This window comes from Plasmodium fragile (assembly GCF_000956335.1).
Source record: "Plasmodium fragile strain nilgiri unplaced genomic scaffold supercont1.136, whole genome shotgun sequence".
Classification (NCBI taxonomy): Eukaryota; Apicomplexa; class Aconoidasida; order Haemosporida; family Plasmodiidae; genus Plasmodium; species Plasmodium fragile.
In genome coordinates this window covers 1-25,841 of record NW_012192716.1, presented here as the reverse complement: position 1 = coordinate 25,841, position 25,841 = coordinate 1, and the positions used below count along the sequence as shown (strand labels likewise).

Here is a 25,841-nt window from a genome sequence, read left to right as displayed (position 1 = left end):
CGGCGAGGATTGCCACGTGAAGCGGATCATGTAGCGGCGTATGCACTTTTCACTAGAAGTGTCGAAATGGATTCACGGGGTTCTATGCACTGAAATGGGATCACGTGACTGGAATGAATTTTTTTTTTTTTTTTTTTTTCTTCTCTTCAAAAAAACAATTTCCCACACGATATGCGAATTTAATCCAAGTTCGCATTTAGGGGCATAGGCTCACGCACATACTCACATCAAAGGAGGAAGCCAATTTTGAATCCTCAGAAAAAAATAAAAAAAAAATAACAGCCAACTGAACCAAAGTGGCTTACCCAAACGAGCATAGAATGCACGCCCAGCACGACCAAAGGAGAGTCCATCATTTAGTGTAATAGTAGGGACAGTAAAAAATAAAAAAATTCTATTGAAAGGTCGGAGGAAGACAAATAAAACGTGCTACTCTGTTAAAGCCCGGTGAGGAGACCAGCCCCTTCTTTCGCAGAGTATGGTCGAAGGGTGTCCCCCGAGTTGGAAGCCGTCCCTCTGCTAACGACCCTCCGCTAAAAGCCCCCGCAGCGATGGACGAGAATAAGTGCTTCTACATCACGGAGAAGGGGAAGAAGCAGAATTTCAGAAACATCAAGCTGATCACCTTTGACCTGGACAACACCATATGGAACATCGATGGCTTGTTGAACTACGCAGACACTGCGTGCTACAAATACATGAAGGAACACTACAAGAGAGTGTATGACTACCTTCAGGAGAAGTACGATCTGTCCATAAACAAATTGGTGAAAGAGCTATTGGATAAAAAACCACATGTGAGTAAAGATGGGGTTAAAATTTTAACACACATTCGAATAGACGCTTTAAAATATTTAGCCCAACAAACAAACTACGATGAGGAGAAATTCGTATCGGAGATACAGGCACTGTGGAAGAAGAAGAAGAACGATGTGCATTTATTTATAAGCCCAGGCACGTTGGAGTATTTGAGGGAACTCAAATGTAGGGGCTATATCTTAGGAGCCATTACAAATGGAGACTCAGATGTACATGAGATCAAATTTTTAAATGAAATTTTTATCTTTGTCGTTAGGTCAATGGATTATCATTGTTGCAAACCTAATGTGGAGATTTTTAATATAGCAGAAAATATTTTGAAAAAAAAAAATTTCCATTTGGGGATTGACCAGTGGATGCATGTAGGGGACGACGTACACACAGATATCATGGGCGCAAAAAATAAAAATATTAATTGTGCATGGATTACCATGTTTAGGCATGGTAGAGAGGTCTCCCCTAATGAGTGGTACCCCTACGTGAAATTGAAGCTGGAGGAAAAAGATTGTGACACACAGTTATCGCAGCATGACCCCTTTGCGGATAGTCTCTTTTCTCGCTTTCATAACAGGGACGTCGTTCTTCCATATGAGTACATTGACATTGAGATACGTCACTGCCGGGACTTGGACGCCGTCCTGGCGTAGCGGTTATAAAATCGTCACACCAGCCCCTTACCCTATCGCGAGCCCCACTTTTTATACTGCGCGCGGGGAAACAACTACCAAATACAATCACCCTCCTGTTACCCCATTTTTTTAAATTACCAAGTTGTACCGATCTCCCCCAACTGACGCCATTTGTTCTACACACATATAGGTACGCTACGTGCGATTTTTTTTTTTTTTTTTTTTTTTTCAACACCCGCAGGAGCCTTTGTTGTGTTTTTTCTCCCCTTAAATGGGGCACACCTTTTCTAACTGCTTTAAAAAAAAAAAAAAAATTATCCGTTAAAATTTTTTTTTTACAAAAATGTTAGAAGCAGGATTGGTTCAGTCCAATCCAACGTGGTGTCGTATATGAGTGTTGTGGCGTAAAGCGTTTGTTAGGGGACAAACCCCCCCCACACATGTATATATATTGTATATTCACTATCACACGTGATGGGTTACACGTGCTTTTGTCAAGCGGTCTGGGGGGCGAATTACTACTCTACCCCTCGGAGTACCCCGGGTAGCTGTCGTCCTCGGACAACACGGAGCAGGTGGAGTCGGCCGACGAACCGGAGGAGTCGTCATCCTCCCCAGGACTAGCACCATCGCCACATTGATCATCCTCCTCATCCTCCTCATCGTCGTCCACATTGGCCAAGCACACAGGTTTGTCCACTGCACCGCTAACCCCATCAACGGTGGAACCCCCCGTGCCAAGCGCCGCGCCAATATCGTAGTCCTTGAAAAAGTGAAAAAGTTGCGCGACGCTGAGGGAGGATATGGGGCCCACCTTCACGTCCTTCCTAAGCTTATCAACGATCTCCTCCATCTTATCGGAGCAACATATGATACAGAGGGTCGACCCGATGAGTGCATTACTCTTGTCAATTTTGAAGTTCACAATTCGAGACAAGTACTTGTGGCAAATTCCCTGCAGATCTTTCGGCGTTATGTTTTCAATCTTCCTTAATATATTATTATAAAAATTCAGGGGCAAATTTTTTATACTTAAAAATATCGTTTGTGAAGCTCTATCTGAGACCGTTTCTTGGTTGTTAAAGATGGTGTAGTAGGCGCTGCTCTTTGCAAGAGAAATATCTTCTTCCTTCATTTCATTCTTGCAGTAGTGGTCAAAAATGTGAAGTGCTTCCTTCAGGGCGCTAATAATATCACTGGACCTATAAATTCTCAAGCTGAGCTCCCCATGAATAGCGTTAAAGTCTAAGGCACATTCATAAGCGAACCCTCCTCCACGAATGCTGTTGTATAGGGGGCCTTCCGTCATACAAAAAAATTCACGAAGGAGCAAGAGGGCACAGTAATCCTCATGTTCATATCCTGAGGGTACTTTAACAGTTAGCTTGAGGTATGAAACATCCGTACTCTTTAGGCCACACAAAACTCCATTGTACGCTTTCTCTTTTACCAAATTGAGTTTGAAATTTTTGTCTTCCTTTTCGAACTCAGCGTTCAAGTACTCCTTCAAGCTTTTGTGCACACTGGGGCCTAGGCATATGTACTTGTTGGCGCTGTTCTCCTTCTTCGTTTCACACGTTTGCGGGGTATTTTGTACATCTTGCGGGACACTTCCCTGCGCCGCAACGCTACAGAGGTTAGCGGCCCCATTTGCAGGGTTAGCCCCATTTGCAGGGTTAGCCCCATTTGCAGCGTTAGCCCCATTTGCAGCGTTAGCCATCTCCACTCCGCTAGCCTGATCAAGGGGGAATTCCATGCATGGGGCATTCACCGTGTAGTTTTTCTTATGCTGTTGTGACGGGGTGGCGCTTTGCTCCCCCGGGGATGAAATCTTAAACCAGCGGTCATACCACGAAAACACATTCTTAATTTTACAAAAATTCGCATCAATGGCGATGACGAAATTGTTTAAATCAAACAGTTGCCCTTTCAATGTGTTCAGCTTATCATATAACTCGTTCAAATTCTTTTTATCTTCAATTAACTCAAGAATCATTTCCTGCTGTCCAATCGACACAATTCCAGACGTGCTACTCTTCATATACCGAAGACCATATTCCATATTAATTACTAACGTTTTAGGTTTCGTTTTTTTTTTGCAGCAAATTCTGATAAGCTGACTTGAGGATGATTTCCATTCTTTCCATTGTTAAGTTCATTTTAAAAATTGATAAAAAAAGAAGATCAAATAATTTTTCATAGTGTTCATAAAGACCTACAATTTGTATGCAGAGTATATTTCCTAAGCTTCCTCCTCTAAAATTTTTAGCATTTCCCCCCAAACCGTAGTTACAACAGTAGTTTATTGTGTGCCTAATCAGTTCCTCTGTGAATAACTCACACTTCACATTGGTCTTGTTGACCTCTACATCTGTCTCGAACAGCAGATAACTCAACAAGGGAATATATTTCTTTAACTCCTCATTCACGTTGCTTGAGTTTATTAACACGTTAATGGATACGAAGTTAGATGGGATATGGCTCAGCTGGATGGGGAAAATTACTCTCTTCAAATCTCCTTCGACAGAACTCAACAGCTTGGCGTTTTCACAAGACACATCTTGCGACGTGTCCATTTCAATGGGTGATACTTCCAACGAGGTATTTCTTGTTTCCCCCTCCCCTTTTTGCAAAAGCTCAAAGTTACGGAACACGCTTATACCCTCGATTAACACGTTTTGTGGTTTCGCAGAGTCCACTACGTTGAGAGAACTCTTGGGGGGCTTCTTCTCAAAGCTCTCTTTAATTTTCCTTACGTGTTTGGCCATTTCCTGCAGCTTCTCGTTCCCGTATTTCTTCTGTTCACTTTCTATTAGGTTTCGTTCGAAGAGTTCAATTTGCTTGGCCTTTTTGTAACTGGGGTAGCACCTCACCTCCACGTAGTTGTTTTGCACAAAGAACTTCTTTAGCACTTCCTTCCAGTACTCCTCCTTTTTCCCTAACAAATCCACATACGCCTTTTTCAAATTTAAGCAGTTGTTCAGGTCCTCCTTGTTCCTTCCATAAATAAAATACTTTATGATAAATTCGTTTAGGAGGTACTGTGGGGCTGCCTCCAGGTCCTTGAGGTGCTGCAGGTAAGAGCGGACAATGATGTTCTTCATCCTGTCCATGTTGAGCGGCTCTTCCAGGACCTGCTGCAGGCACTTGCGCGTGATTTCCCCTACCTCGTCCATCTTGGGATCGTACAGCTTCGCCGTCTTCCCTTGCTCTGTTTGTGATTGCTCCGTTGGCTGTTGCCCCGTTTGCTGCTGCCCCGCTTGCTGCTTGTCCTCCCCGCCGGCCACCCTAAACTTGTACACCACGTCGTAAATGTCGATGGTGAAGTAGTTCCCTTTCAAGTCCTCGAGTGCAAAGTCCAGGCTGCTGCAGTAGGTGTTCTCCTTGTCCTCCAGCAGGCGCTTGCTCACGGGGGAGGTCGTCAAGTCGGTGAGGTAGTTGCCCAGCAAGGATATGGCTAACTTGGTGTGGAAGTCGGCCCAGTCGCATCCCCTCCATGCGATGCACACCTGCCCGTTGTTCAGATTATTACAGGGGTAATACTTTTTTACAACTTTTGAGTCGCTCCTCCTTTCGACGTTGCACTGTTCGCTCCAGGGTCTCTCGGGGCTTTGCATGTGACTTATGAACAGTTGCTCCGCGGAGGGGGCGTCCTCGGTGCTTGTCTTCGTGTTCGTCTTTGCCGCTGTGTCCGCTGCGGCCGCCGCTGCGTGCGCCCCGCCGAGGACCTGCTCCGGGTTCAACTCCAAGTGGTACTGCTCGAACTCGTAAATGATATTCAAAATATCGTCATTGTTAAAATTGCCAAAGATAATAATGGCGAAATTGTTCAGCTTATAAAATTTTTTAAAATATTCCCTCACACGATTATTATTAGTTTTCCTCAACCCATCCAACGTCCCACCTGTCTCGAACCTATACCCACTCTTATCATTTGGGTAAAGATTCGTAATGACTGTCCTCTCAATTATATTTTCACAATTATTCTCTATGGATTTCATTTCTGAGTAGACCACTCCGTTATGTGTTCCATTTTCAAATATGTGATGCACTTCAGACAAAAACATATCATCTGCTAGGGTTGGGTTTAAGATGAAGTCCAAATAAATGGGTAGGATATTACTGAACCCTTCCATGCCAAAGGTCTCTATTGTGTAGCAGGTGTGGTCGATTGAGGTCCAGGCATTGGTTCCTTCGGACAGACATTTGTATGCTAATGAGTCCAGGAGTCCTTTGTGTGGGTACTTGTGGCTTCCCAAAAATATCAGGTGCTCTAGGGTGTGCGGCAACCCCTCGTCATTTTCGGCCTCCGTCAGTAGGGTGAAGTAGCCATATATTTTGGGGCTCTTGATTTTGCTCAGGATTATTCTTAACCCGGACTTCACCGAGTAGTACTCGTCAACCGTGAGGTCTTGCTCAAGGTCTATGTGGTTTACTCTCGCGTAGTTGTGCATCTTGCCTGGGTGGAGTGCTCGCAGCTGGGTTGTCTGACTTGTTTGCCCAAAAGGACCTTTCTAATCTGTTCACGTACACCGTGCTGCCGCTGCGTCCACCTGCCCTGCGGAGATGCCTTTCCTTCGTTCGGCCGGGGTGGGCTCAGTGTGTCCACTCCGCAATTCACACTTTCGCAGTGTACGAATCTTGGTGAAGGGCAAGTGCTATCATATAATGGCTTACACCAAAGGAAATGTACTCCGTCGTGTAAAGAGCACGTATGTTCATATGTGCCTGTTTGTGCAGAAGCGGTAGTAAGTAAACCAGTGTTGTGATCCGCCCTTGTGATGATCCCCACCCCGTATGCACGCTCCTTTGCACAGCGCTACACCTCACGTACGCGATGCGCAGCGGCCATATGATGCCAGTTTTATTCGATTATAAAATGCGACAAAGAGGTAAAATCGACGTTCTCTGTAGTGATTCAGAAAGAGCTTTTTCATTAATGGAATGGCTCGTGCATACAATGAGAATTTTGAACAAGTAAATATATATTTTTTTTTTTTTAAAAACAAACAGGTGAAGTTACATTTGGCATAGAGTAGCGATAAAACCTATGAGGCACGTGTTATTAGTGTACAAAGTGCACCTTTTCGATTTTCGGACTTACATAGGCACGAGGTATGTGTAGCATTAAATTGTTATTTCGTTTTTTTTTTTCCCTGTGGCTTTGCTGCATATGCTAACATAAAAATGGGTGTAACGGGGGGGTGGTACCACATCCATTTATAATTTTTTTTTTTTTTTTTTCCCACGTTTGAGCCATTTCATTGTACTCCTTTCCCCCTTGTAATTCTCCCTTGTTGGGGAAAACCAAGTGGATAAGGTTACAAATTCGATGAGCACCTCGAGCTTTGCCCCCCATTTCAACTTTCTGCAGCGAAGTTACGTGTGTGTTTTGCTACGCGCAACAAGGATTATCCTTTTGAACAATTTGGCTGCGAGGAGTGGACTCTCCACATGACAAAAAGTGAAGGAGTCTCATGCCTGGGGGAGAGGGAGGAGTCCCTATAAATGGTTATCTCTCACCAAAAAGTGGAAAGAAGCGCTACTGCGTGGTGTACCAAATGATGAGAGTTAATAGGAGTGGCTACTTCCTTCGAACTGAAACACACAATGTTTATGCTGGAACGAATGGCACATCATGTGTGGTCTCTTTACCCATGCAGTGAAAAAAGCTACTCATGGACGTTCTTGTATTGAATGGGCCAGTGCGACGTACCCTACCAATGTGCGTCCGTTTTATTCCTCTGTGGTAACCCTCAACTGGGGGAACGCTTAATTACGTTTTCAAGTGGGAAGAGACCAACAAAAAGGAGTCCTTTTTTTTTTCGCCGCATTGTTGTCATACATATGTACATATATATAGATGTTTTTCCATTATATGGCGTTTTGTCGACTGTGTAGGGCGAGCGCCCTGGTTTTTCCCGTGTGTGTACCTGTTCTTTTTCGCGTCGATTGTTTTGCCCCTCGAAGAGGAGGGCTAGCGAACGGTGGGCCATTTAAGGGGCGCGAATAAACGTACAAATGTGCATACGTGTATGCAAGTCCCTATAAAGTGCTTCGCATTTTGGTGAACTGCTCCTCCACTCCTGTTAAATCTTCAAACCCCCCCCTTCGAGCAGTGGACAAAAACGGGGATATCACACCAAACAAATAACCTGAACGGCAATAATTTTTCTCAAAATTGCGCCGCAAATGTGTGCAAATATTATGACCACAAAAAAAAAAAAAAAAAAAAAAAAAATACATTTTGGCTAGTCTATACTTTTATCAACCCCTTCGATGGGACAAATTGCATACACCATGTTTAACGTGATTCCCGTGAGGCCTTCTCCATTTTGACGTTACTGGGGAACGTGCACACCATTGGACGGAATACAAATAGGTTACGCCTCACAAGGAGGGGAGTGTTACTTTCTGATGTGGTATCCCAACTTTTATGGGAGAAAATTACCCACTAAGTTATGTAAACCCCAAAGCGAATTGTCAATTGTTGTTGGTCAGGGGGAAAAAATAAAACTCAGTTGCGATTCACAGAATGTAACAGTACAACACATTCGTATTTTGTCCTCTACTTTCCAGGATGGCCCTGTTTTTTTTTTTTTTTTTTTTTTCCCTTCCTCATTTCACCGTTCGATGTACATAGGTGTACGGGATGATTAAATGTGGGACTCGCGCAAGGTACACGCAGGCATGTACCTTACCATACACCCGCGAAATTTTGTATCTGTTCGTACTCCCTTCATGGGTTTATGTTTAAGTGGCCTCTTTTCCTTAAAAATGTTGTTCTCAGAGGGGGTGGATTCTTCATTTAAGAAGGGATATCCCATCACATATGTACATTTTTTATGTGCATGCAAAAGTGACAAATGCACGCAAACACGAGGGATATATGTGGTTCAGCCTGTGCACCAATATGAGGAACATGTGACGTCGCGACGGAGGGGTAAACTGCTGTTCGAGGCGGCTCCTTCGCCCCCCCCCTACACGACGTCGCAAAAGTTCGAAGCACCCGAGAGGGTACGACTTCAAATGGAATGGAAGGGGAAAAATAAAAAAAAAAGAAAAAGAGCTGAAAAAAAATGTTCACTTTGATAAAAAAATTGCCATACCTTTTTTTGTGAAAGTACGCTCGAAAATTTTGCCATCCCGCTTGGAATTATTTTCAAAGCATCCGCAAGAGATTCGCAAGATTTTGCAACAGATTTTTCATCCCACTGGTATTCCCCCGGCAAAAAAAAAAAAACAAATTGTGAGCGTTTTTCCCACGCTTTATAAACACATCCCCCCCTCACGCGCATACGCATGCCGCTTTTACCAAGCGCGACGCAGCGACTGAGCTGAGAAACCCAATCACACGAAAACCCGCACAGTGAAAACCATGAGCATGTCAAAGTTGGCCCGATGCACCCTGCAGATAAACAAAACATGCGGGGTAGTAGAAGCACAGACGAAGAACAAGGCAGCGGTGACCACGTATAGAGGGCTGAGAAAAATTAGCAGCAGTAGTAACAGTGTGTACAAGAAATGGTATGCTCAACTGATCGCCAAGGAATTTAACAGCAGGTGTGGAGGATTGGTGAAACATTTTAGTACCGCAGGAGAAAGTTACGAATTTAAGGCAGAGACGAAGAAGCTGCTACAAATAGTTGCACACTCGCTCTACACAGATAAGGAAGTATTCATTAGGGAACTTATTAGTAACTCCTCCGATGCGTTGGAAAAAAGGAGATTCACTCAAACAGCGTCCATTAAAAGTGTAGAGGATACGATAGGAAATGAAACGGCTGAGATTCCCCTGCACATCAAGGTGTCCGCTGATGCAAACAAAAATTTATTCATAATTGAGGACAGCGGAATTGGTATGAACAAGGAAGAGGTCATTGAGAATTTGGGCACGATAGCTAAGAGTGGCTCTCAGAATTTCCTAAACGCCTTAAAGGAGAAAAGCAGGAATGCAACTGAGGAGAGTAAAAATGTTGTAGAGCAGTCAGGTGAAAGGGGAGATATTTCCAAATCTGTAGATAATATTATAGGGCAGTTTGGTGTAGGCTTTTACAGTTCTTTTGTCGTTTCAGATGAAGTGGAAGTGTTCACACGATCACATGATGCTAACGCAGTTGGTTATCACTGGAGGTCGGATGGGAATGGTTCTTTCACTTTGAGGGAAGTGGAGGATCTGCCCAGAGGTACCAAAATTGTTTGCCACCTTAAGGAGAGCTGTAAAGAATTTTCTAACATCCATAGGGTTCAAGAAATTGTAGAGAAATTTTCCTCCTTTATTAACTTCCCAGTTTATATTGTTAATCGAAAGAAGGACATAAAGGGAAGTAGCCGATTGGTGAAGGGGGACGATGTGGAAAAGGAAGAAGGCCCTGTCACACAGGAGAGACTTGATAAGGAAGTAGAAAAAGAGAAAAGAATGGAAGGGACAGCGGAAGTGGAGGAAGCCACCACCGTTGCGGATACTGTTAAAGAGGACACAGAAAGCTTGATGGATGAAGTGCTGATAAATAACCAGAAACCTTTGTGGTGCAAAGAGAATGTGACAGAGGAAGAACATGAGAAATTTTTCAAATTTTTAACAAAGAAAAAAAGCTACGATGATGATAAGGGATATGTGTACAAGGTGTTGTACAAAACGGACGCACCCATGTCTATAAAGAGTGTCTTTTACATCCCGGAAGAAGCTCCATCGAGGTTGTTTCAACAGAGCAATGAGATTGAAGTATCGCTTTACTGCAAAAAGGTGCTGGTGAAGAAAAGCGCAGACAATATAATTCCAAAGTGGTTACACTTCGTCAAGGGAGTAATTGATTGTGAGGACATGCCACTGAACATTAGCCGAGAGAATATGCAAGACAGCACCTTGATCAGTAAAATATCTAGAGTGGTAGTAACCAAAATTTTGAAGACCCTAGAGAAGGAATCCACAAGAGATGAGGACAAGTATAGAAAGTTTTATACAAACTATAGTTACTACTTAAAGGAAGGAGTACTGGAAGATTCTTCAAATAATTTTTATAAAAATATTTTGATGAACCTCTTACGCTTTTATTCCATTCAACAAAGGAAAAATATTTCACTTAAAGATTATGTAGGAAATTTTAAAAATTCACAAAAAAAAATATATTACTTTTGTGTCAACGAGTTAGATGTGGCTCTTTCCTCTCCCTACATGGAGCCTTTTAAAAAGCAGGGAGTAGATGTGCTTCTTCTGTTTGAAGAAATTGATGAATTTGTTCTCATGAATCTGCAAGAGTTTAATGGAGCCAAGTTTGTTTCCATTGACTCTTCTCAGAATGAGGACTTCGACCAGGACCTGCTCAATGCTAACAAGGGGGGCGATGGTGCTAAGGAGGGTGACAAGGGTGATGAAAGTTCCAATCAGACACAGAAAAATCGCATCTTTAATGATAGTCAAAAGAGTGAGCTAGCCAAATATTTCAAAGATGTATTGGGTTCTAAATGTTCAGATGTGAAATTCTCTGACCGTTTAACAGAATCTCCTGCAGTAGTTACTGGATTTTTATCCCCCACACTGAGGAAGGTTATGAAGGCTACCATGAAGAATAGCTCCTTCCAGGACAATAACATGTTGCATAATTTACCTGCAACGTTAGAATTAAACCCTTCTCATACAATTGTTACGTCTATTTTCCATCTCAAGAATACCAACCAGGAGGTGGCCAAATTGTTGGTTCAGCAGCTGTACGATAATGCTTGTATCGCTGCGGGTATTTTGGAAGACCCCCGATCGCTGTTGACAAAATTGAACGAACTTCTTGTCCTTACTGCTAGGTATGCTTACCATTATGAGAAGAACGCAGATGGAGTTTCAGGTGCCCAGCAGGACCAGTCCCTGAGTGACTCCAGCGCTGGCAACGTAGACAAGGCCATCCCCCCTACTGAGGCTAGAACCGCCCAGGAAGATGAACGGGAGCAGAACTCCGCCAAGGAGGCCCAGGCGTCCAAGTTGTAACTCACATATTGAGAGCGCACATCCTTTCACGGGGATATATGGTACGCACAACCAGGGGTTAATTATGAAAATACACATGCATTTTCACCCCCCCCCAAAAAAAAAATTATACAGCGGGAAACTGTTTTATGTTTTATATCCGTTTCACGCGCTTGTGTAAGTATTACGTACTAGCGTAAAATTTTTTTTTTTTTTTTTTTTTTTTTGCCGCCTGCGTGCCGCGCGCGAACGAGTCTAACATGCGCCTTCTTAAAAATAACTTTTAAATGAAAAGAAAAAAAAAAAATATATGCTTTTTAAAATGTTTCAAATAAGTTGCAAAAAACATAAATGCGCCATCGCCTACAAAGGTATATCTCACGCACACACAAAAAAAAAAAAAACAAAAGAAAAAGGAGTTTAACCCGGGGATGGCGTGTAAGGAGTTGGATAGGGCAAAAATGGGCACACATACGTAAAGTAGCCACGTACTTACACCCACCTCTTCATGCTTGAGCGATGGGACATCACTTCGCCTAAGAGCGAAATGAAGTGCACCTTTTTTGCTCCATCAAATGAGCGAGCCCAACTTCTTGCTACTGTTGGTGTCCTCCATCAGGGAGTCCTGCGCGGAAACCACTCGTAGGATATTCTTCTTGCTGCTCTCTTGCAATTCTCCCGTCACTAGAATCTCGTCCAGCAGGTAGTACGCCTTGTGGAAGTTAAATATTAAATCTAACTCACACACGTTGCCAAAATACTTGTCCAATATTTCTACGTAGTGGTGGATAATTTCGAGCGTAATTAGTTCGTTGTCTCCTTTGTCGATGCAAGCGATGAAGAACAGGCTGGCATATCTGCAGGGGGGGCGGTTAGAAGCGGATGGGGGGGGGGGGGGGGTGGTAAGAAGCCACACCGGCTTGGGCCGCTTCCTCCTATACGTTCATTTTCACTCGGGAATGTAAATGGGCAAACCTCTTAAACACCAGCTTGTACTCCCTCCACTCGACAAAGTTGCAAAGTTTGGGCGTCCTGTTCAGCGTAATCTGGGACGTCTCCCGAATTATCTTGGCCTTCTCCTTTTGCGACAATGGGATGTACCATTTCGCTAATCTCGTTTTTCCCTGCCGGCTGATAAGCAACACGAAGTGAATCATACTTCGAGAAGGCGTAAGTCTGGGCAAAGGAAGCAGGTAAAATCAGGCGGCGCGCCGAAGGAAAACAACTAAGAGGGAATGTATATGTGAGGTATGTATGTACTTTGGCCTGTATACATATACTTATGTATGCATGAGAACTGACGTGCTTTTTATTTTTGCGCCTTCTTGGGGGAAGCTCCAACCCAAACGCGCACTTTTGCGTCACCCAAAATGGAACAGCCAAAAAATGGGGCGTAAAGAAAAAAAATAGCTGACCAGTTGAACGACAGAAAAAAAAAAAAAAAAAAAAAAAAAAGGGCGTTGGAAAAGCACGAACTTTTGCGGCTGTTAAAATTTTAAGCAGAAGGAAAATCCTATACGCGTAGTTATATATATATATATATCCATATGTGTATTCTCACCCCTAGCTCAGTTTTGTCGCCATGTGCCTCCCCCTTTGTAAACAAAAAAAAAAAAAAATATTTATATATACCTTTTCGCCCGTGTCACCGTTGTCTAGTAAAGAAATAATTTAAGGCAAAAAAAAAAAAAAAACCTCCTTGTGGGCGGGTCCCTTTCCCACATGTTGCAGGCACCACACCCATGGGTAGGGAGGCGGCAAATTATTTTAACCCTTATGCGAAAACCAATAAATTTTGCGGAAATCCATGTTGACGTGGTTCCCACGAACGGCAAAAGCTTCCAAGCGAACGTCGATAACAGTTTGTCAATCAGCAGAAAGGTGGCTCATGCTTTGTAGACGAATGGACGGAGTTACCCCCATGTGGTTGACAAATCAACTGTGTGTATGGAAGGAGGGAGGTTATCCCTTTTTTTTTTCATCCAATACGCTTTTCTGTCCATTAGTTTGGTTCCCTTGAGGAAAGTACAACCTCTATGTGTACCTGCACGCACCTTTTTTTTTTTTTTTTTTTTTTTTGAGCCAACCTATGGACAGAGCACCGTTTCTCATATGTAATTTTCGAAACGACGAACAGAGCGTAGAAAAAAGAACGGAACAAATTTGTCATGGGGATAAGTCCCGTAGGACTTTCACAGATGAGTACAAATGGATACGAAAAAAAAATGTTGTTGTCTGTTAAGGTAGACTTGTACACATGGGTGTAAACAAATGCAAGTGGTCTTTCTCTCGCCCGCTTGGTCCACCAAATGAACGACTCCCCGTATAGCTACACATCGCATAAACGAATGAGGACAGATTACATGATTATTCATGATAGTAACTTGGTATTTAATTGACATATATTGTTCCATACTTAACATTTTGCAGGCAGGCCTGCAAATGACTCGTTGCTCATTGTCAGTACTGAGAAAAATGCATTTTTCCGGCATAAACACAGTTTACAGGGGTTGACACGGGAAAAAAAAAGGAAAAAAAAAAAAGAAACAATATATCAGTATAATCATCCAGTTAGCATTCCGCTCTATATATACATTTTTAACTGCACCATATCGATACGTTCTCTTGTACTCGCATAAATACATACAAAGACGTATACATAGTATGTACTACGCAAATGCATACACGCAAACGTATGCTTTGTTATAATGCTTCCTTTTTGTAGTTTCTGTTTGATAGTGCCATCGTGTAAGGGTTTCACATCATCCCTTGGTGCACTTACAATATGCGTAAAGCGCGCGCACGTATAATTAAGCATACCATTTTGGTACAGTCCAGTACAAGTGCAATACAGCGCAGTGCAGTGCATAAATAACGTACAATGTACTATTTAATCCGTTTTCGCTGTTGGCGGCGCGCATTTTTTTTATAGAAAAAAAGAAGGCGCAAAAAGGGCAGCGCGTAGTAAATTTATTCCATGTCGGTGAAAAGATTCCCATTTTTGGGAGGCCCCCTGTTGGCATGACGCATGACCAAAAAAAAAAAAAAAAGAGCGTAAAAAAGTGACCAATTGGGTGACCACGCGGTAGACGAACGATCGACGAAAGAATTACTAGGAAGCAATAAAAGATTTCCTAACGAACTATTAACGCCTAAACGGTCGGCTGACTGCCCAACGCGACAACGAATCAAAGAAAAAATCAGGCCCACCCAGCAGCGCGTCGCGACTGAACAATTTGTTGGATCCCGCGAAGAAGGAAAGAACCTTACCAACAGTTGATGCAGTGACAGGCAATATAGTTTTTCCAGAGGAGCATATTAACATTGTAAAATAAAATACGTCCACCACCCACAGCTTCACGTCAGTAAACTGAGAGATTTTTTTGTGAAAAAATACCCAGTAGGAAAAGAAAAATATGGAGGGGTTGAAGGCATCGTCGAATTATGTATACCCAAATGATATGTGTCAACTCATTGGAGATATGACCAAAATGTTGGAAAATGAAACCATATCAGAAAATGATAAAAAGAAAATTTGGGACATTGTAAATAATGTATATCAACAGTGGACCAAAGTAGCCGAGTTGGAGAAAGAAAAAGACAAAAAGGATTACTACAAATTAATTTCCTTTTTGACACTACTCATGTCAACCAACTGGTTTACCGAGGAACAGGAGGAGCTAGAATTAATGGTGAACGAAATATATTATAATTATGTAGGAATGGCCCAGAGTTTCCCGGAGGAGGACCTCACGCAGGCGCTTCAAAACTCCTTGGGCGCGGAAATAAAGAAGGTAAGTTCGAAGCAAAAAGGGGGGGAAGCGGATGCGTATTTATGCTACACCGATGTATAACAAATGGGCACACTGCGCCAGCAGAATTGAGTCCTTTGTGAGTCTACCCCTATGTATTATGTAGGATGTGTCTGTCAAATGGCTAGCTGTTTTTTTTTTTTTTTTTTTTCAACATAATTACGAAAAAAATATGAACGGGTCAGGTGAAAGTGCACACTTTGCACACATGTACATACGCGCACACATATATATATGCGTGCTTTTTTTTTTTTTTTTCCCTTACAGTGTACAGTTAACAAGGGCGACCTGACAGTCGAATTCGAGAAGGGAGACTACGGCGAAGGCCCGTTCAACGGGAAACTCGTGCTAGACCTAAACAGTGGTCTTTTTTTGCACAAGGAAAATGAAATTTTAAAGTATAACGGGAAATTGCCCGTCGATGCGTACGATATTGAGCTCGCCCTGAGCTCCTTTGACTGGAAGCAACACGAGAAAAAAAAAAGATAGGCATCGCACAGGACACACTGTTGCACGAGCTACTCCGCTTCGTGCGCTGCGCGTCATATGATAATGCTGCCAATCCGACAATCTGCTTATTCGACAATCCGCTAATTCGCTTAATCTGATGACCCCACAGCACCCGCGTCCAAGTCCCGGGCCGCTCGGCCCATTTTTTTCACCATTGCATTCCGTTCGTACCGCTATATAATTTTTAAGCCATACAATTGTGCACTTCATTTTATGCTACGCCCCGCCTTTCATTTTGGTAAATTAAATTAAGTGTCCATTTTTACGGCAGCTCCCCATTTGCTTACCCAACCTCTTTTATTTATTTTATTTTTTTTTTTTATTCATTCAAGTTGTGCCCCCAGTGCGACAACTCTCCCCGCGCTGCGTAACTTCAGTGCGTATCTCCAAAAATTTTTTGTATCCACTTATTGGGGTCGATACGTTCCAAGTCTAGCAGCTGGTTGGTCTCATTGGATCGACCTCTACATAGGGGTGAGTTACATTTGGGGGTGAACTTCATACCGGGTAATGTGTCCCTACTTCCCTCTGCCTGGTTGGAAAACTTTGAATGAGAGTGGCTTCTCTTATTTGCGCATTCTTTTTGCTTGATCTTTAAATAGTCTCCACCTCCGTGTCTGTCGTTCTTCCTCAGGAAGGTTCTGCTGCCGGGCTGGTCTGCAACAGGGGCCACGAAAAAAAAAAAAAAAAAAAAAAGGGGTCATGAAAGTGTGCGCACGTGGGGGTCCCTAAAGTAGGCATGCTGGTGTACACGCTACTGTGTGCATATGTTCACTCGCCACAAATTAATTGCCAAACAGGTAGACAAACCGGGTGTGATAATCCCCTCATTCGAGGTTGCCATATTTACCATTGGACTCATTTCCCTCATTTGTCAGGCTTTCCGAGTTTCTCTTCCTAGTGGCCACTTCCGTGTCGCTGAAATTTCCTTTCTCTTTGGGTACCAATCCTATGCGTTTGATGTATCCATTGCTTGCATTTCCCTTGTAGGAAGAAGAACCCATGCTCTCCACATTCCCATGTAAAACATAGCGATTATGGTTCGAACCCTCCTCCATGTTACTACTCCCTTTGTCTAATTTCTTTCTTCCTTCACTGGCTTTCTTTATTGTTACTTTTACCCTGAATAAATTATCTGATTGATTGGTCTTTTTGTTCTGCAAGTTACCACTGGTAAGTGAGTTGATTTCCATTGTGTTTTTTTTTTCCTCGATGGAGGTTTCCCTTTTTCCATCCGTCCTTATACTTGAATAGGAATCTCCTTCTTCCATTTCAACGTTTGCTGTTTGTACGTCCCCCCTTTCGCAGCTGTGCTCATCCGTTTGATCTTCATTACGGTTGCACTGGCTTTTACCGACGCGCCCTTTCGTTTCATTTAGTGCAGGGATGAATGTGTTTTCAGTGTTAACCCATTCATGTAAAGTGGGATTACCCTTCTTCACGATGCTTCCCAAATTATAGGTTATTTTTATTCCACCTTTTTGTTCATCTTCACTGGATTTGTTTTCATTCAAAATTTTGTTTGTCCCCTCGTCTGTGCTTTCGTCACTTGTGTCATCCTCCGTTTCGTCTCCGGACTCTGCATAACGACCTCGCTCTACACACCTGTTGATTTCACTTTGAATTATATCACTTTGTTCATAACTTTTCTCATCACTTTTTTCATCACTTGTGCTTTCCCCAAGGATCACATTCCTCTTTGCGTGTTCCTTCAATGGTTGAATGCTTTTCTCCAGGACGCTTAATGTGGATACCCTATTTTTATAGGACAGCGACCTAAGCCTTTTATGGTCTGCTGCGCATCGGCGGGCTCTTCCCCCCCTCCATGACGTGCGGAAATATTTTGCGAATGACTTGTGGACGGCTCCTCCATTGCTCCGTTCATTTGTTAACTTATCGGAGCGTCTTGTCCTTACCGCTTCTTTGAAGGGTGTGATTTGTGAGATTTTGTTAACCCAGTTTGGTTCCCTCACTTGGTTTCGTTCACCGGGCTCGGTGAGTTGGGCACCCACTCTTCTGCACCCATTTTGCGCACTGTAATTCCTCGCTGCGTTGTGCGCCATCTTGCCGAAGCCGTCATCGGACTGTTCATTTGACGAGTACAAGTTTACGTTGCTGCAGCTACTGATGTGACCCCCCTCCTGGGTTGTATCCCTCCAGGCCCCAGACCCATGCGCACGTTTGTAGGTTTCACTTGGCCGATTCCTAGCACATCTGGGGGTGCTTAAGAGGTTATCGCGTTCGCCCGCAGCAACGTCGCCCACATGAGTAACGCCAGCAACGCCGTGGAGACCCGCCAAACCGGTGTACTTGTCCCTTACCCTTTCCCTCAAGGCGGCTCTCCTCTGCAGCATGCTGGTAATGGCCCTTTGGAACTTGCTCTTTTCGTAGAGCTGCCTTTTTTTTTCAATGTACAATTTTTTCAGGAGCAAATCGTTTGTGATTTTCTCCTTCTCGCATTCCTCATCAGAAGCGGTTGTAACTTTTCTTTCCTGACCAGACCGATCTGTATCACATCTTTGCATGTGTCCCCTCGGGGCACTACTTTTAATGTACACGCATACTTTGCTTGGTTTGGGCTGAGTATTCCTCAACTCGTTGGGACAGACATCGGGCACGTCCCCAATGAGGGAAGCACTAGTAGGGGGCTCTCCTATCTGTGCATTGTGAACCCATGGGGGGGAGAACTTCGGAATCAGAATTGCTTTGTTCGTGTGTCCACCATTACCACTGCCAGGGGATGCTTTGGCTCCATTCAAAGAAGCCTCTTCCCCAATGAAGGGGCCACTTAAGTGCTGTTTTAACACTGTCCTATTCAGTCCTGAACGACATCCCCTAGTTCGCAAGAACTGGTTGTATTTCTTTATACCTTGGGTCATTCGGGGGTGTCCATTTGGTGACAAGCTGTTGCAGGACGTTGCATGTGTCTTCACTTCGTTCGCTTTGTTCGCTTTGTCCACATCGCCCACTTCTCCCACTTCGCCCACATCACCACTTCGAGTCGGCGTTTCTTCATCGCTCTGCCCTACCCCCTCCAAGTCACAATAAGAAATGCAGATCTCCCCTGTACGAGATGAGCTCCCTACGTGTGTATCCTCCGGGGAAGCTTTTTTTTTCTTTCCTTCAAATATACTCACAACACGTTGAACATCTGAGTCGCAATCCCATTTAGCAGTTTGCTCAAAGTCGTCTTGATCTGTTTGTACCTGAACATCTTTTCGTGTCTTTTTTTTTAATTGAAAAATATTTTTTTTGTCCCCTACACCTTTATCATTATTGAGGTGGACTGTTTTTAAGGAAGCCTTGTCGCTACAGGACATATCAATGAGGGACACAGTATAATTGGGTTTGCCTCCCCTCCCTACTTGTTCCTTACCTCGTGCATTCGTATATTTGTCCTTACTAGCATCACCATTTTGTAACAGATTTACTCTCCTTTTGGCGTTAACTTCAGATGTAATGGGAATATTTTCTCCCTTTTCATTTTTTTCCACGAATGGCATTTTCAACCTTTTAAGAGTATTCAGTGTGTGTAGCTCATTGTCTGTGTGGTTGCTGCTGTTCGTGACGTACCTGTTTTTGTACAAATTGAATATGAGCTCTGTTGGGTTTTTTTTCTTTGTGTAGAGGAGTGTATGGTTCAGGTCATTTGGGTTAGCTATCTCTACCATATTTTTTTTATTCGACTCGAAGTAATCATACATTCTATTCCTCCCCGTCGTGTGGCTGTTATTTAGTGTGTACCTTAGGTAGTTGTTGAGGCTTTTATTTTTCTCGAGGTGTGGCATATGTTCGTGTGGTTGTACTGTATTCCCTGCGTCGTCTTGTCCTTCTGGCAACTCTTCTACTCTTGTACCCTTGAGATAGTCCAACTCGGGGTAGAGGACATACAAGGGTGAGTTCCTCAAATAGGAAGGAATTTTAATACTTGTGTTTTCTTCAAACTTTATTGAGTTAACCACATGGTCTAACTTGTTCGTCTGGAAGTTGCTGTGTATACTCTCCACCGAAGTGTTGTATGTTCTGTCAGACATCACAATTTTGTCGTACAGAATTCCTTTTTTAAATTCATTTTTCACATCATGGTCTTGGGTCCATTCGCTGGACATACAGACGACTTCATCATCGGGGGTGACTTCACTTGTGTACACATACTGGTGCAATTCCTTGGCACTTGTCTCCCTCAGTAGATCCTCCTCCGGGCAAGTCATGTCAGTCATGTCATCCTGGAGGCCCTCACCACGCCTGTGCAACTGGGTGGTGTTATCAAAGGTGGGGCTGCTCTTTAGGAGACAGCTGGAGTTTTTCAGTATGACCGACGAGCACATTAAGTTTTCTCTTATGCTACTGCAGGACCTGTTCCTAGCAAGTTCGAACTTATTCTTTGCGCTCAACATGGTGTGCAAACGGGGAGCAGTGACAGAGCGGCGAGGGTAACAAAAAAAAAGGGTGCGTCAAATGTAAATCATTCCAAGGGTTGCGGAAACAAAAAAAAAAAAAAAAAAAAAAAAAAAAATGGTACAGTATGGTATGGTATAGTATAGGGGCATACCCATGTGTTTACTTATACCTTTGTAACACCCGCTCTCCCCCTTTTGTCTACTAAAGAAAGAAAACCCTTTCTTCTGTGTGACCAACTGGCGGGCTGGAAGATAGCGGCTGACTCATGCGCGTGTGCATTCCCGCGCGTCCACCCACAGACACTCCAAATGGATCAAACAAAACGCAAAAAAGGATATATATATATATGTATATAACAAAATATTTGTGACAAAACACAGTGTGCAACAAAATAACCAAGTGGGACGCGCCAATCGCAACGTAGCCTTTTTTGCGAATGCCAGGGAGGACGAAACAAAATCAGACGAGCCGCGCCCCCCTCTTTGCAGCGAAATATGCACAGTGGGAATACACACAAAAAGGGAGGGAAAAAAAAAAAAAAAAAATGGAGCATAAAAATAAGTGCATTACAACTGGAGAGATGTGCCTTCACATTTCAAAGGGTTAAAAAAAAATGGTGAGTGGTGAAGGTTGATTGGCGCTCTTTTTTTTTTTTTTTACTTCAGGATGGTCTTCCATCTCCGTATGATATGTATATGGAGGAGGCCTTAGCGGAGTGAACACACTTCCTCCTCGTCCAGATTTAGCAGGGACGGCCTCCCCCTTTTTTTTTTTGTGTAAGCCAACTGGCGACTTTACAAAAAAAAAAAAAAAAAAAAAGAAGCGAAACATAACCTTATATAAAAGGGATACATAAAGAAGAAGCATAATTATACCATCACTACTCCCGGAGAGCCATGTGCAATGTGGAGCATCTGTATGAATGACGCCAGTGGACCACATGGAGGAGCATAACATAGTGAACAGCGGTGGAGAGAACAACTGTGCGTCCAGTGACAGGCGTATCATCAAACTGGCGGAGGAGGACATCAACCGCATTGCAGCTGGTGAAGTTATTATTCGCCCATGCAACGCGTTAAAGGAGCTGATTGAGAACAGTCTCGACGCCAACTCTACGAGCATAAGTGTGCATCTCAACAAGGGAGGACTCAAGTCACTACAAATAATAGACGATGGAGATGGCATACATAAGGATGACCTCCAAATTGTGTGCGAACGATTTACAACAAGCAAAATAACCAACCATAAAGATATTCGGTCAATTAAGACTTTTGGTTTCCGAGGAGAGGCATTGTCCTCCATTTCCCACGTGTCCTACTTGACCATAACAACGAAGAAAAGAGGGGCCTCTTTTTGCTACACGTGTTCATATAAGGATGGAAAACCCACACAACAAGAACCCACTGTCTGTTCAGGCAAAGATGGAACTATTATACGGTTCGATGATTTATTTTACAATATGAACTCTAGACTGAGAGCGCTAAATCATAATGATGAATACAATAAGTGTCTGGAGGTTTTACAAAAGTATGCCATTCACTACCCGCATGTTTCTTTTACTTGTAAGAAGTGGCTCAGTAACACCGTCGATTTGAGCACACAAGGGGTGGGGAAGGGAATCGGTGGAATGGGAGGCATATACGTTATCAAAGGGAAACGGAAGGAGTTATTCCGCGAGCTCGCACAAATGGGCGACGCCCCCGAAGGGCAGATTGATCTTGCACATGGCGGGGGCACTGCCTCCACGGACAAACCAGCGGAAGCGGACGCAGGCGTGGAAGCGGACACACGCGCAGAAGCGGACACGTACACCGAGGTGGAGAAGAAAATCCTCCAGGAGGAGAAACACCTCGACACAAATTACCAAACAAATTTGAGCAATGTAAAATTAACCATTCAAAAAATATATGGCAGAAATATCTCCAAAGAACTCAGTACCATATTCATTAAGGAAAAAATTCCTACCTTCTTCAAGTGTTATGGGTTGGTAAGTAACCCTACCTATGGAGGGAAAAAGGGCAGCTATATCTTTTTTATAAACGACCGTCTGGTCGAATCGGGCATACTAAAACGCATGTGTGAGAGTCAATATGCTAACTTCCTTGCCAAGGGAAACTACCCCTGGGTTTATCTCTCCATAAGGCTAAAGTATGACATAGTAGATGTAAATGTTCACCCCACAAAGAAGGAGGTACACTTCCTCTACCAGGAAGAGATAGCTATGCTCATTTCGAAGCGGATAGAAGAATTTCTGAAAAATTTTCACAACGCCAGGAGTTTTGGGGCGCCCACAGTCAACATGGTTCAGACGAGGTTCGACTTGTCTTCTATGAAAATCGAGGTGAAGAGGGAAGAACCGCCTTCTACTTTGGCTAGCCAAGGAAGAAACGAGGTTGGGAATGACCACAAGAAGCAAATAGATACCAAGAGAGTGCGTACAGATCATAGGCAAATCACCCTCACGAATTATTTCGTCAAGAAGGAGGGTGAGAGGGGGGGGGAAGACGGGGCGATGGTTGTGTTTGAGGACAAGGAGTACGAAGTGCAAAAATTGGAACCACCCAAACCGGCTCTCTTCAACACAAATGTGGAAAAGCATGTGAGTAGTACCAAGTACGACAGATTATACCCATGTGAATGTGATGATATAAGCAGCATAAGGAAACTCAAAAAAATTTGTGAAGAAAAGGAGAAAAAGGAACTAACCGAATGTTTGAAAAACTCCATATACGTAGGAGCAGTAGATAATTTGCACAGCCTCATTCAGTACAAAGACAAATTGCTCATGATAAAAATGCCACTAATAATAAAAGAAATCACATACCAATCCATCCTGAATCGAATTGGCAGAATACCACCCTTTAAATTTGACCCTCCAATTCCCCTCTACGATTTGTTACTAGTCGCCATGAACAACTCTCATTCAGGTTACTTTGAAAACCCAGACTACGTGACAAAAAATATGGAAAGGCTCTGTAATGAATTGGAACAAGTATTTTACTCTTATGAGGAAATGTATGCTGATTATTTTTCTCTCATTATTGAAGATGGGTGTGTGTGTACCTTTCCTGCATGCTGTGGGGAGTATTTTCCTGGACAAGAGTTCCTACCTCTTCTCTTCTTAAGACTCGCCACACAAGTAGATTATGAAAAGGAACTCAACTGCATCAACGGCATATGCTACTTGATAGCCAATTTCTATTCCAAAGTTACCCTCCTCGATGATAAGGAGTGGACATTCCAAAACGAGTTACTCATGCTCAAGGAGAAGGAAATACAAATGTTAAAGGGTCAAGCGGATAATGAGGCGGGAGGAAAATCATCCCCGGGAGCCTGCGAAGAAGAAAACTATAACTTCGAAAATGTCTTAGGGGACGAAACGGTTGTGGATGTGAATAAACATCTCGCTGCCTCCAAAAATATAAACCTCGTTTTTGAAAAATACTTCTTCCCCATGATTCAGTTGAACAGCGTCATGAGGGTCCCTCGTACCTTCTCCACCAATGGGTACATCATCGAGCTCACCTCCCTCAACCAGCTGTACAGGATATTCGAGCGCTGCTAGGGGTAGGGGCAGCCTCATCGGATTTGCGCACAAGTGTAATGGTGCGATCAACTGCGTCAGGAAAGAAGTAAATAATTGCTGTCCCAATTCAACGATACGGAAAAGGACCAATTGTGAGGGGGTAGCTCTGTAGAAAGTTTCCACCCATGACGGAAAAATGGACGAACATACATTTTAAACGTCTAGCGTTTGTTCTGTATACACCCCCCCCTTTCCCCCTAATCATCCTCCTCCTGCTCCACGACGTGTGTGTTTGGGCAACTCTTCAACCTCGTCACGGTGGCATATTTCTCCATAAAAATGTTAAGTATGAAGGATGGCTTAACCCAGCTGGTTTGAATTTGACCATTGTGGGGGGGGAGGATATAACACGGTCATAATTTATGCTTGCGCCATAGAATAATCACCCAAGCAATATGTCACCAAAAAGGGGGGAACTATATATTAACAAGACATGCTACTTTGGACAAATTGTAGCCCTTGAAAGGGTCAGCCGAAACAGGGATAAGAAGTGCTCCACGTTCGAATGTACACAAAGAGACACCTCTGACGAACCCCTCGGTGCTGCTTTCTATGTGCACACCGGATGGGGCACACGTCATCCATTTGGGAATGAAAAGCGATGTGCTACCCACACGCTACTTTAAGTTACTGCAAAATGTGTGACCCGTAAAAGTGGCTATTTTTTTTTTTTTTTTTTCTGTCGTTCAACTGGTCAGCTATTTTTTTCTTTACGCCTCATTTTTGGCTATTTTTCCGCTATTTGAAAAAAAAAATTCTGACCTGTTCATAATTTTTGCGAGCCAAATGAGGCGCGCTCATGTGTGCACGTACAGACGGCACAGGACATTCCCCTGCACGTTCACAAGTTGGCACAGACACAACAGCAACATAGCCACTAGGCATTGTAACAGTTTAAACCGTCGCACCCCGTTAGTTCTTGCTCCCCACTCGGGAATCTACCAAAGAGGGGGTGAGAAAACAAACGTGCAGCATGGGAGTGCACGGTACCTTCCCTTTTTTTTTAACGTAAAAATGTACACATAATGCGGACACACCCGCAAATTTACCGCTATGCCCACGTTGCTGGGGTCTTTCGAGATTGCTTGTTGATTTGCGTCATGGGTGTGAAGCTCCAATAGAGTGAAAACGATACAAAGTACACGTTTACTTTTGCACACCTTTTAACTTTTTTCCCTAACACCAGCCAGCATAAAAAGGCAAAGGTTGTTATAGAGGGACACCTGTTTTTTTTTTGTGGGTGCCCTTACACTTGGCAGCGTCCCCAAACACCTTTGCGGGCATTATATAGGCAAAAATAAAATTGTCCTTTGGCTGTTAAAAACAGGCAAACCGCTCCATTCGCTTGTAGCGGCGCAAAGGGACGCAGCAAAACGATGTGGCAAAAGGGGGAAATTTTTCTTTCGAAAAAAAATGGGCAGTAAAAAAGGTGTCAAAAGAACGACCAGCATTCCTCACATCCGTCACACCCTATGCGCGGCGTACCCCAATCCCTATTGGCCAACGCCTCGCTACACCATGCAGGTAGCCACCGCGGGCTATTCGACACTGTGTACTTTCTGTTCGCGTCCCCGCCTACAGCACTGCTGCGCGTAGGGGAATATTATTATAATCACAAAGGATCGCTCTCCACTCACGCGAGCCCCCTATCACATGTGTTGCCGCATGTGCGTACAGGCACTCATCCGATACATAGGCAGCGCGGGTGGAAAGGACTACATTGCGTACCTGAGCACAAATGTTTAATTTTATTTGCTGCTTTGGCACACGCATTCGCTCTGTCATTATATGTACTCCTGATCCGCCCCCGGAAACGACGCATACCCGAATGCATTGAGAAGGTGGTTGGGGGGCGGTACTGTACTCCCAGGGCACTGTAAGTGCGAATTAGCATTACCCGTGCGACAGGTCACTCGCCATGCTTGTTCTTCCACGGGGGGGTACGCGCAAAAACGTATATGCATGCCCGCACTGCACGCGAGAGTACCGCGTGGATTTAAGGAAAGAAAAAATGCGCAAAAATGACCTCACAAAATTTGCCATACAAATTACCATACAATTGCGTACGCAAAAATCACTATTTGCGCTGTATTCGTAACAGAGTACACTGCGCAGAGGGGAAAAAA

The 25,841-nt window shown here is 43.6% G+C and overlaps 8 protein-coding genes across 8 annotated transcripts; 4 read left to right on the top strand and 4 right to left on the bottom strand.

The window, feature by feature from the left end:
- Positions 1–551: 551 nt before the first annotated feature.
- AK88_05462 (uncharacterized protein) lies at positions 552–1,466 on the top strand (the record flags this gene model as incomplete). The annotated part of the gene is made up of 1 exon (XM_012483064.1): positions 552–1,466. The coding sequence occupies one exon, from the start codon at positions 552–554 to the stop codon at positions 1,464–1,466; it is 915 nt and encodes a 304-aa protein (XP_012338487.1).
- Positions 1,467–1,971: 505 nt separating this feature from the next.
- AK88_05461 (uncharacterized protein) lies at positions 1,972–3,510 on the bottom strand (the record flags this gene model as incomplete). The annotated part of the gene is made up of 1 exon (XM_012483063.1): positions 1,972–3,510. The coding sequence occupies one exon, from the start codon at positions 3,508–3,510 to the stop codon at positions 1,972–1,974; it is 1,539 nt and encodes a 512-aa protein (XP_012338486.1).
- A 16-nt stretch (positions 3,511–3,526) lies between these two features.
- AK88_05460 (uncharacterized protein) lies at positions 3,527–5,902 on the bottom strand (the record flags this gene model as incomplete). Its single annotated transcript, XM_012483062.1, has 1 exon — positions 3,527–5,902. One exon carries the CDS (start codon positions 5,900–5,902, stop codon positions 3,527–3,529), a length of 2,376 nt encoding a protein of 791 aa, XP_012338485.1.
- Positions 5,903–8,826: 2,924 nt separating this feature from the next.
- On the top strand, positions 8,827–11,427 carry AK88_05459 (uncharacterized protein; the record flags this gene model as incomplete). Its single annotated transcript, XM_012483061.1, has 1 exon — positions 8,827–11,427. One exon carries the CDS (start codon positions 8,827–8,829, stop codon positions 11,425–11,427), a length of 2,601 nt encoding a protein of 866 aa, XP_012338484.1.
- Positions 11,428–11,977: 550 nt separating this feature from the next.
- On the bottom strand, positions 11,978–12,563 carry AK88_05458 (AP-1 complex subunit sigma-2; the record flags this gene model as incomplete). The annotated part of the gene is made up of 2 exons (XM_012483060.1): positions 11,978–12,263; positions 12,382–12,563. 2 exons carry the CDS (start codon positions 12,561–12,563, stop codon positions 11,978–11,980), a joined length of 468 nt encoding a protein of 155 aa, XP_012338483.1.
- Positions 12,564–14,822: 2,259 nt separating this feature from the next.
- AK88_05457 (uncharacterized protein) lies at positions 14,823–15,707 on the top strand (the record flags this gene model as incomplete). Its single annotated transcript, XM_012483059.1, has 2 exons — positions 14,823–15,200; positions 15,486–15,707. The coding sequence occupies 2 exons, from the start codon at positions 14,823–14,825 to the stop codon at positions 15,705–15,707; spliced, it is 600 nt and encodes a 199-aa protein (XP_012338482.1).
- Positions 15,708–16,101: 394 nt separating this feature from the next.
- On the bottom strand, positions 16,102–20,125 carry AK88_05456 (uncharacterized protein; the record flags this gene model as incomplete). The annotated part of the gene is made up of 2 exons (XM_012483058.1): positions 16,102–16,385; positions 16,579–20,125. 2 exons carry the CDS (start codon positions 20,123–20,125, stop codon positions 16,102–16,104), a joined length of 3,831 nt encoding a protein of 1,276 aa, XP_012338481.1.
- Positions 20,126–21,069: 944 nt separating this feature from the next.
- AK88_05455 (uncharacterized protein) lies at positions 21,070–23,694 on the top strand (the record flags this gene model as incomplete). Its single annotated transcript, XM_012483057.1, has 1 exon — positions 21,070–23,694. One exon carries the CDS (start codon positions 21,070–21,072, stop codon positions 23,692–23,694), a length of 2,625 nt encoding a protein of 874 aa, XP_012338480.1.
- Between the last annotated feature and the right edge of the window lie 2,147 nt (positions 23,695–25,841).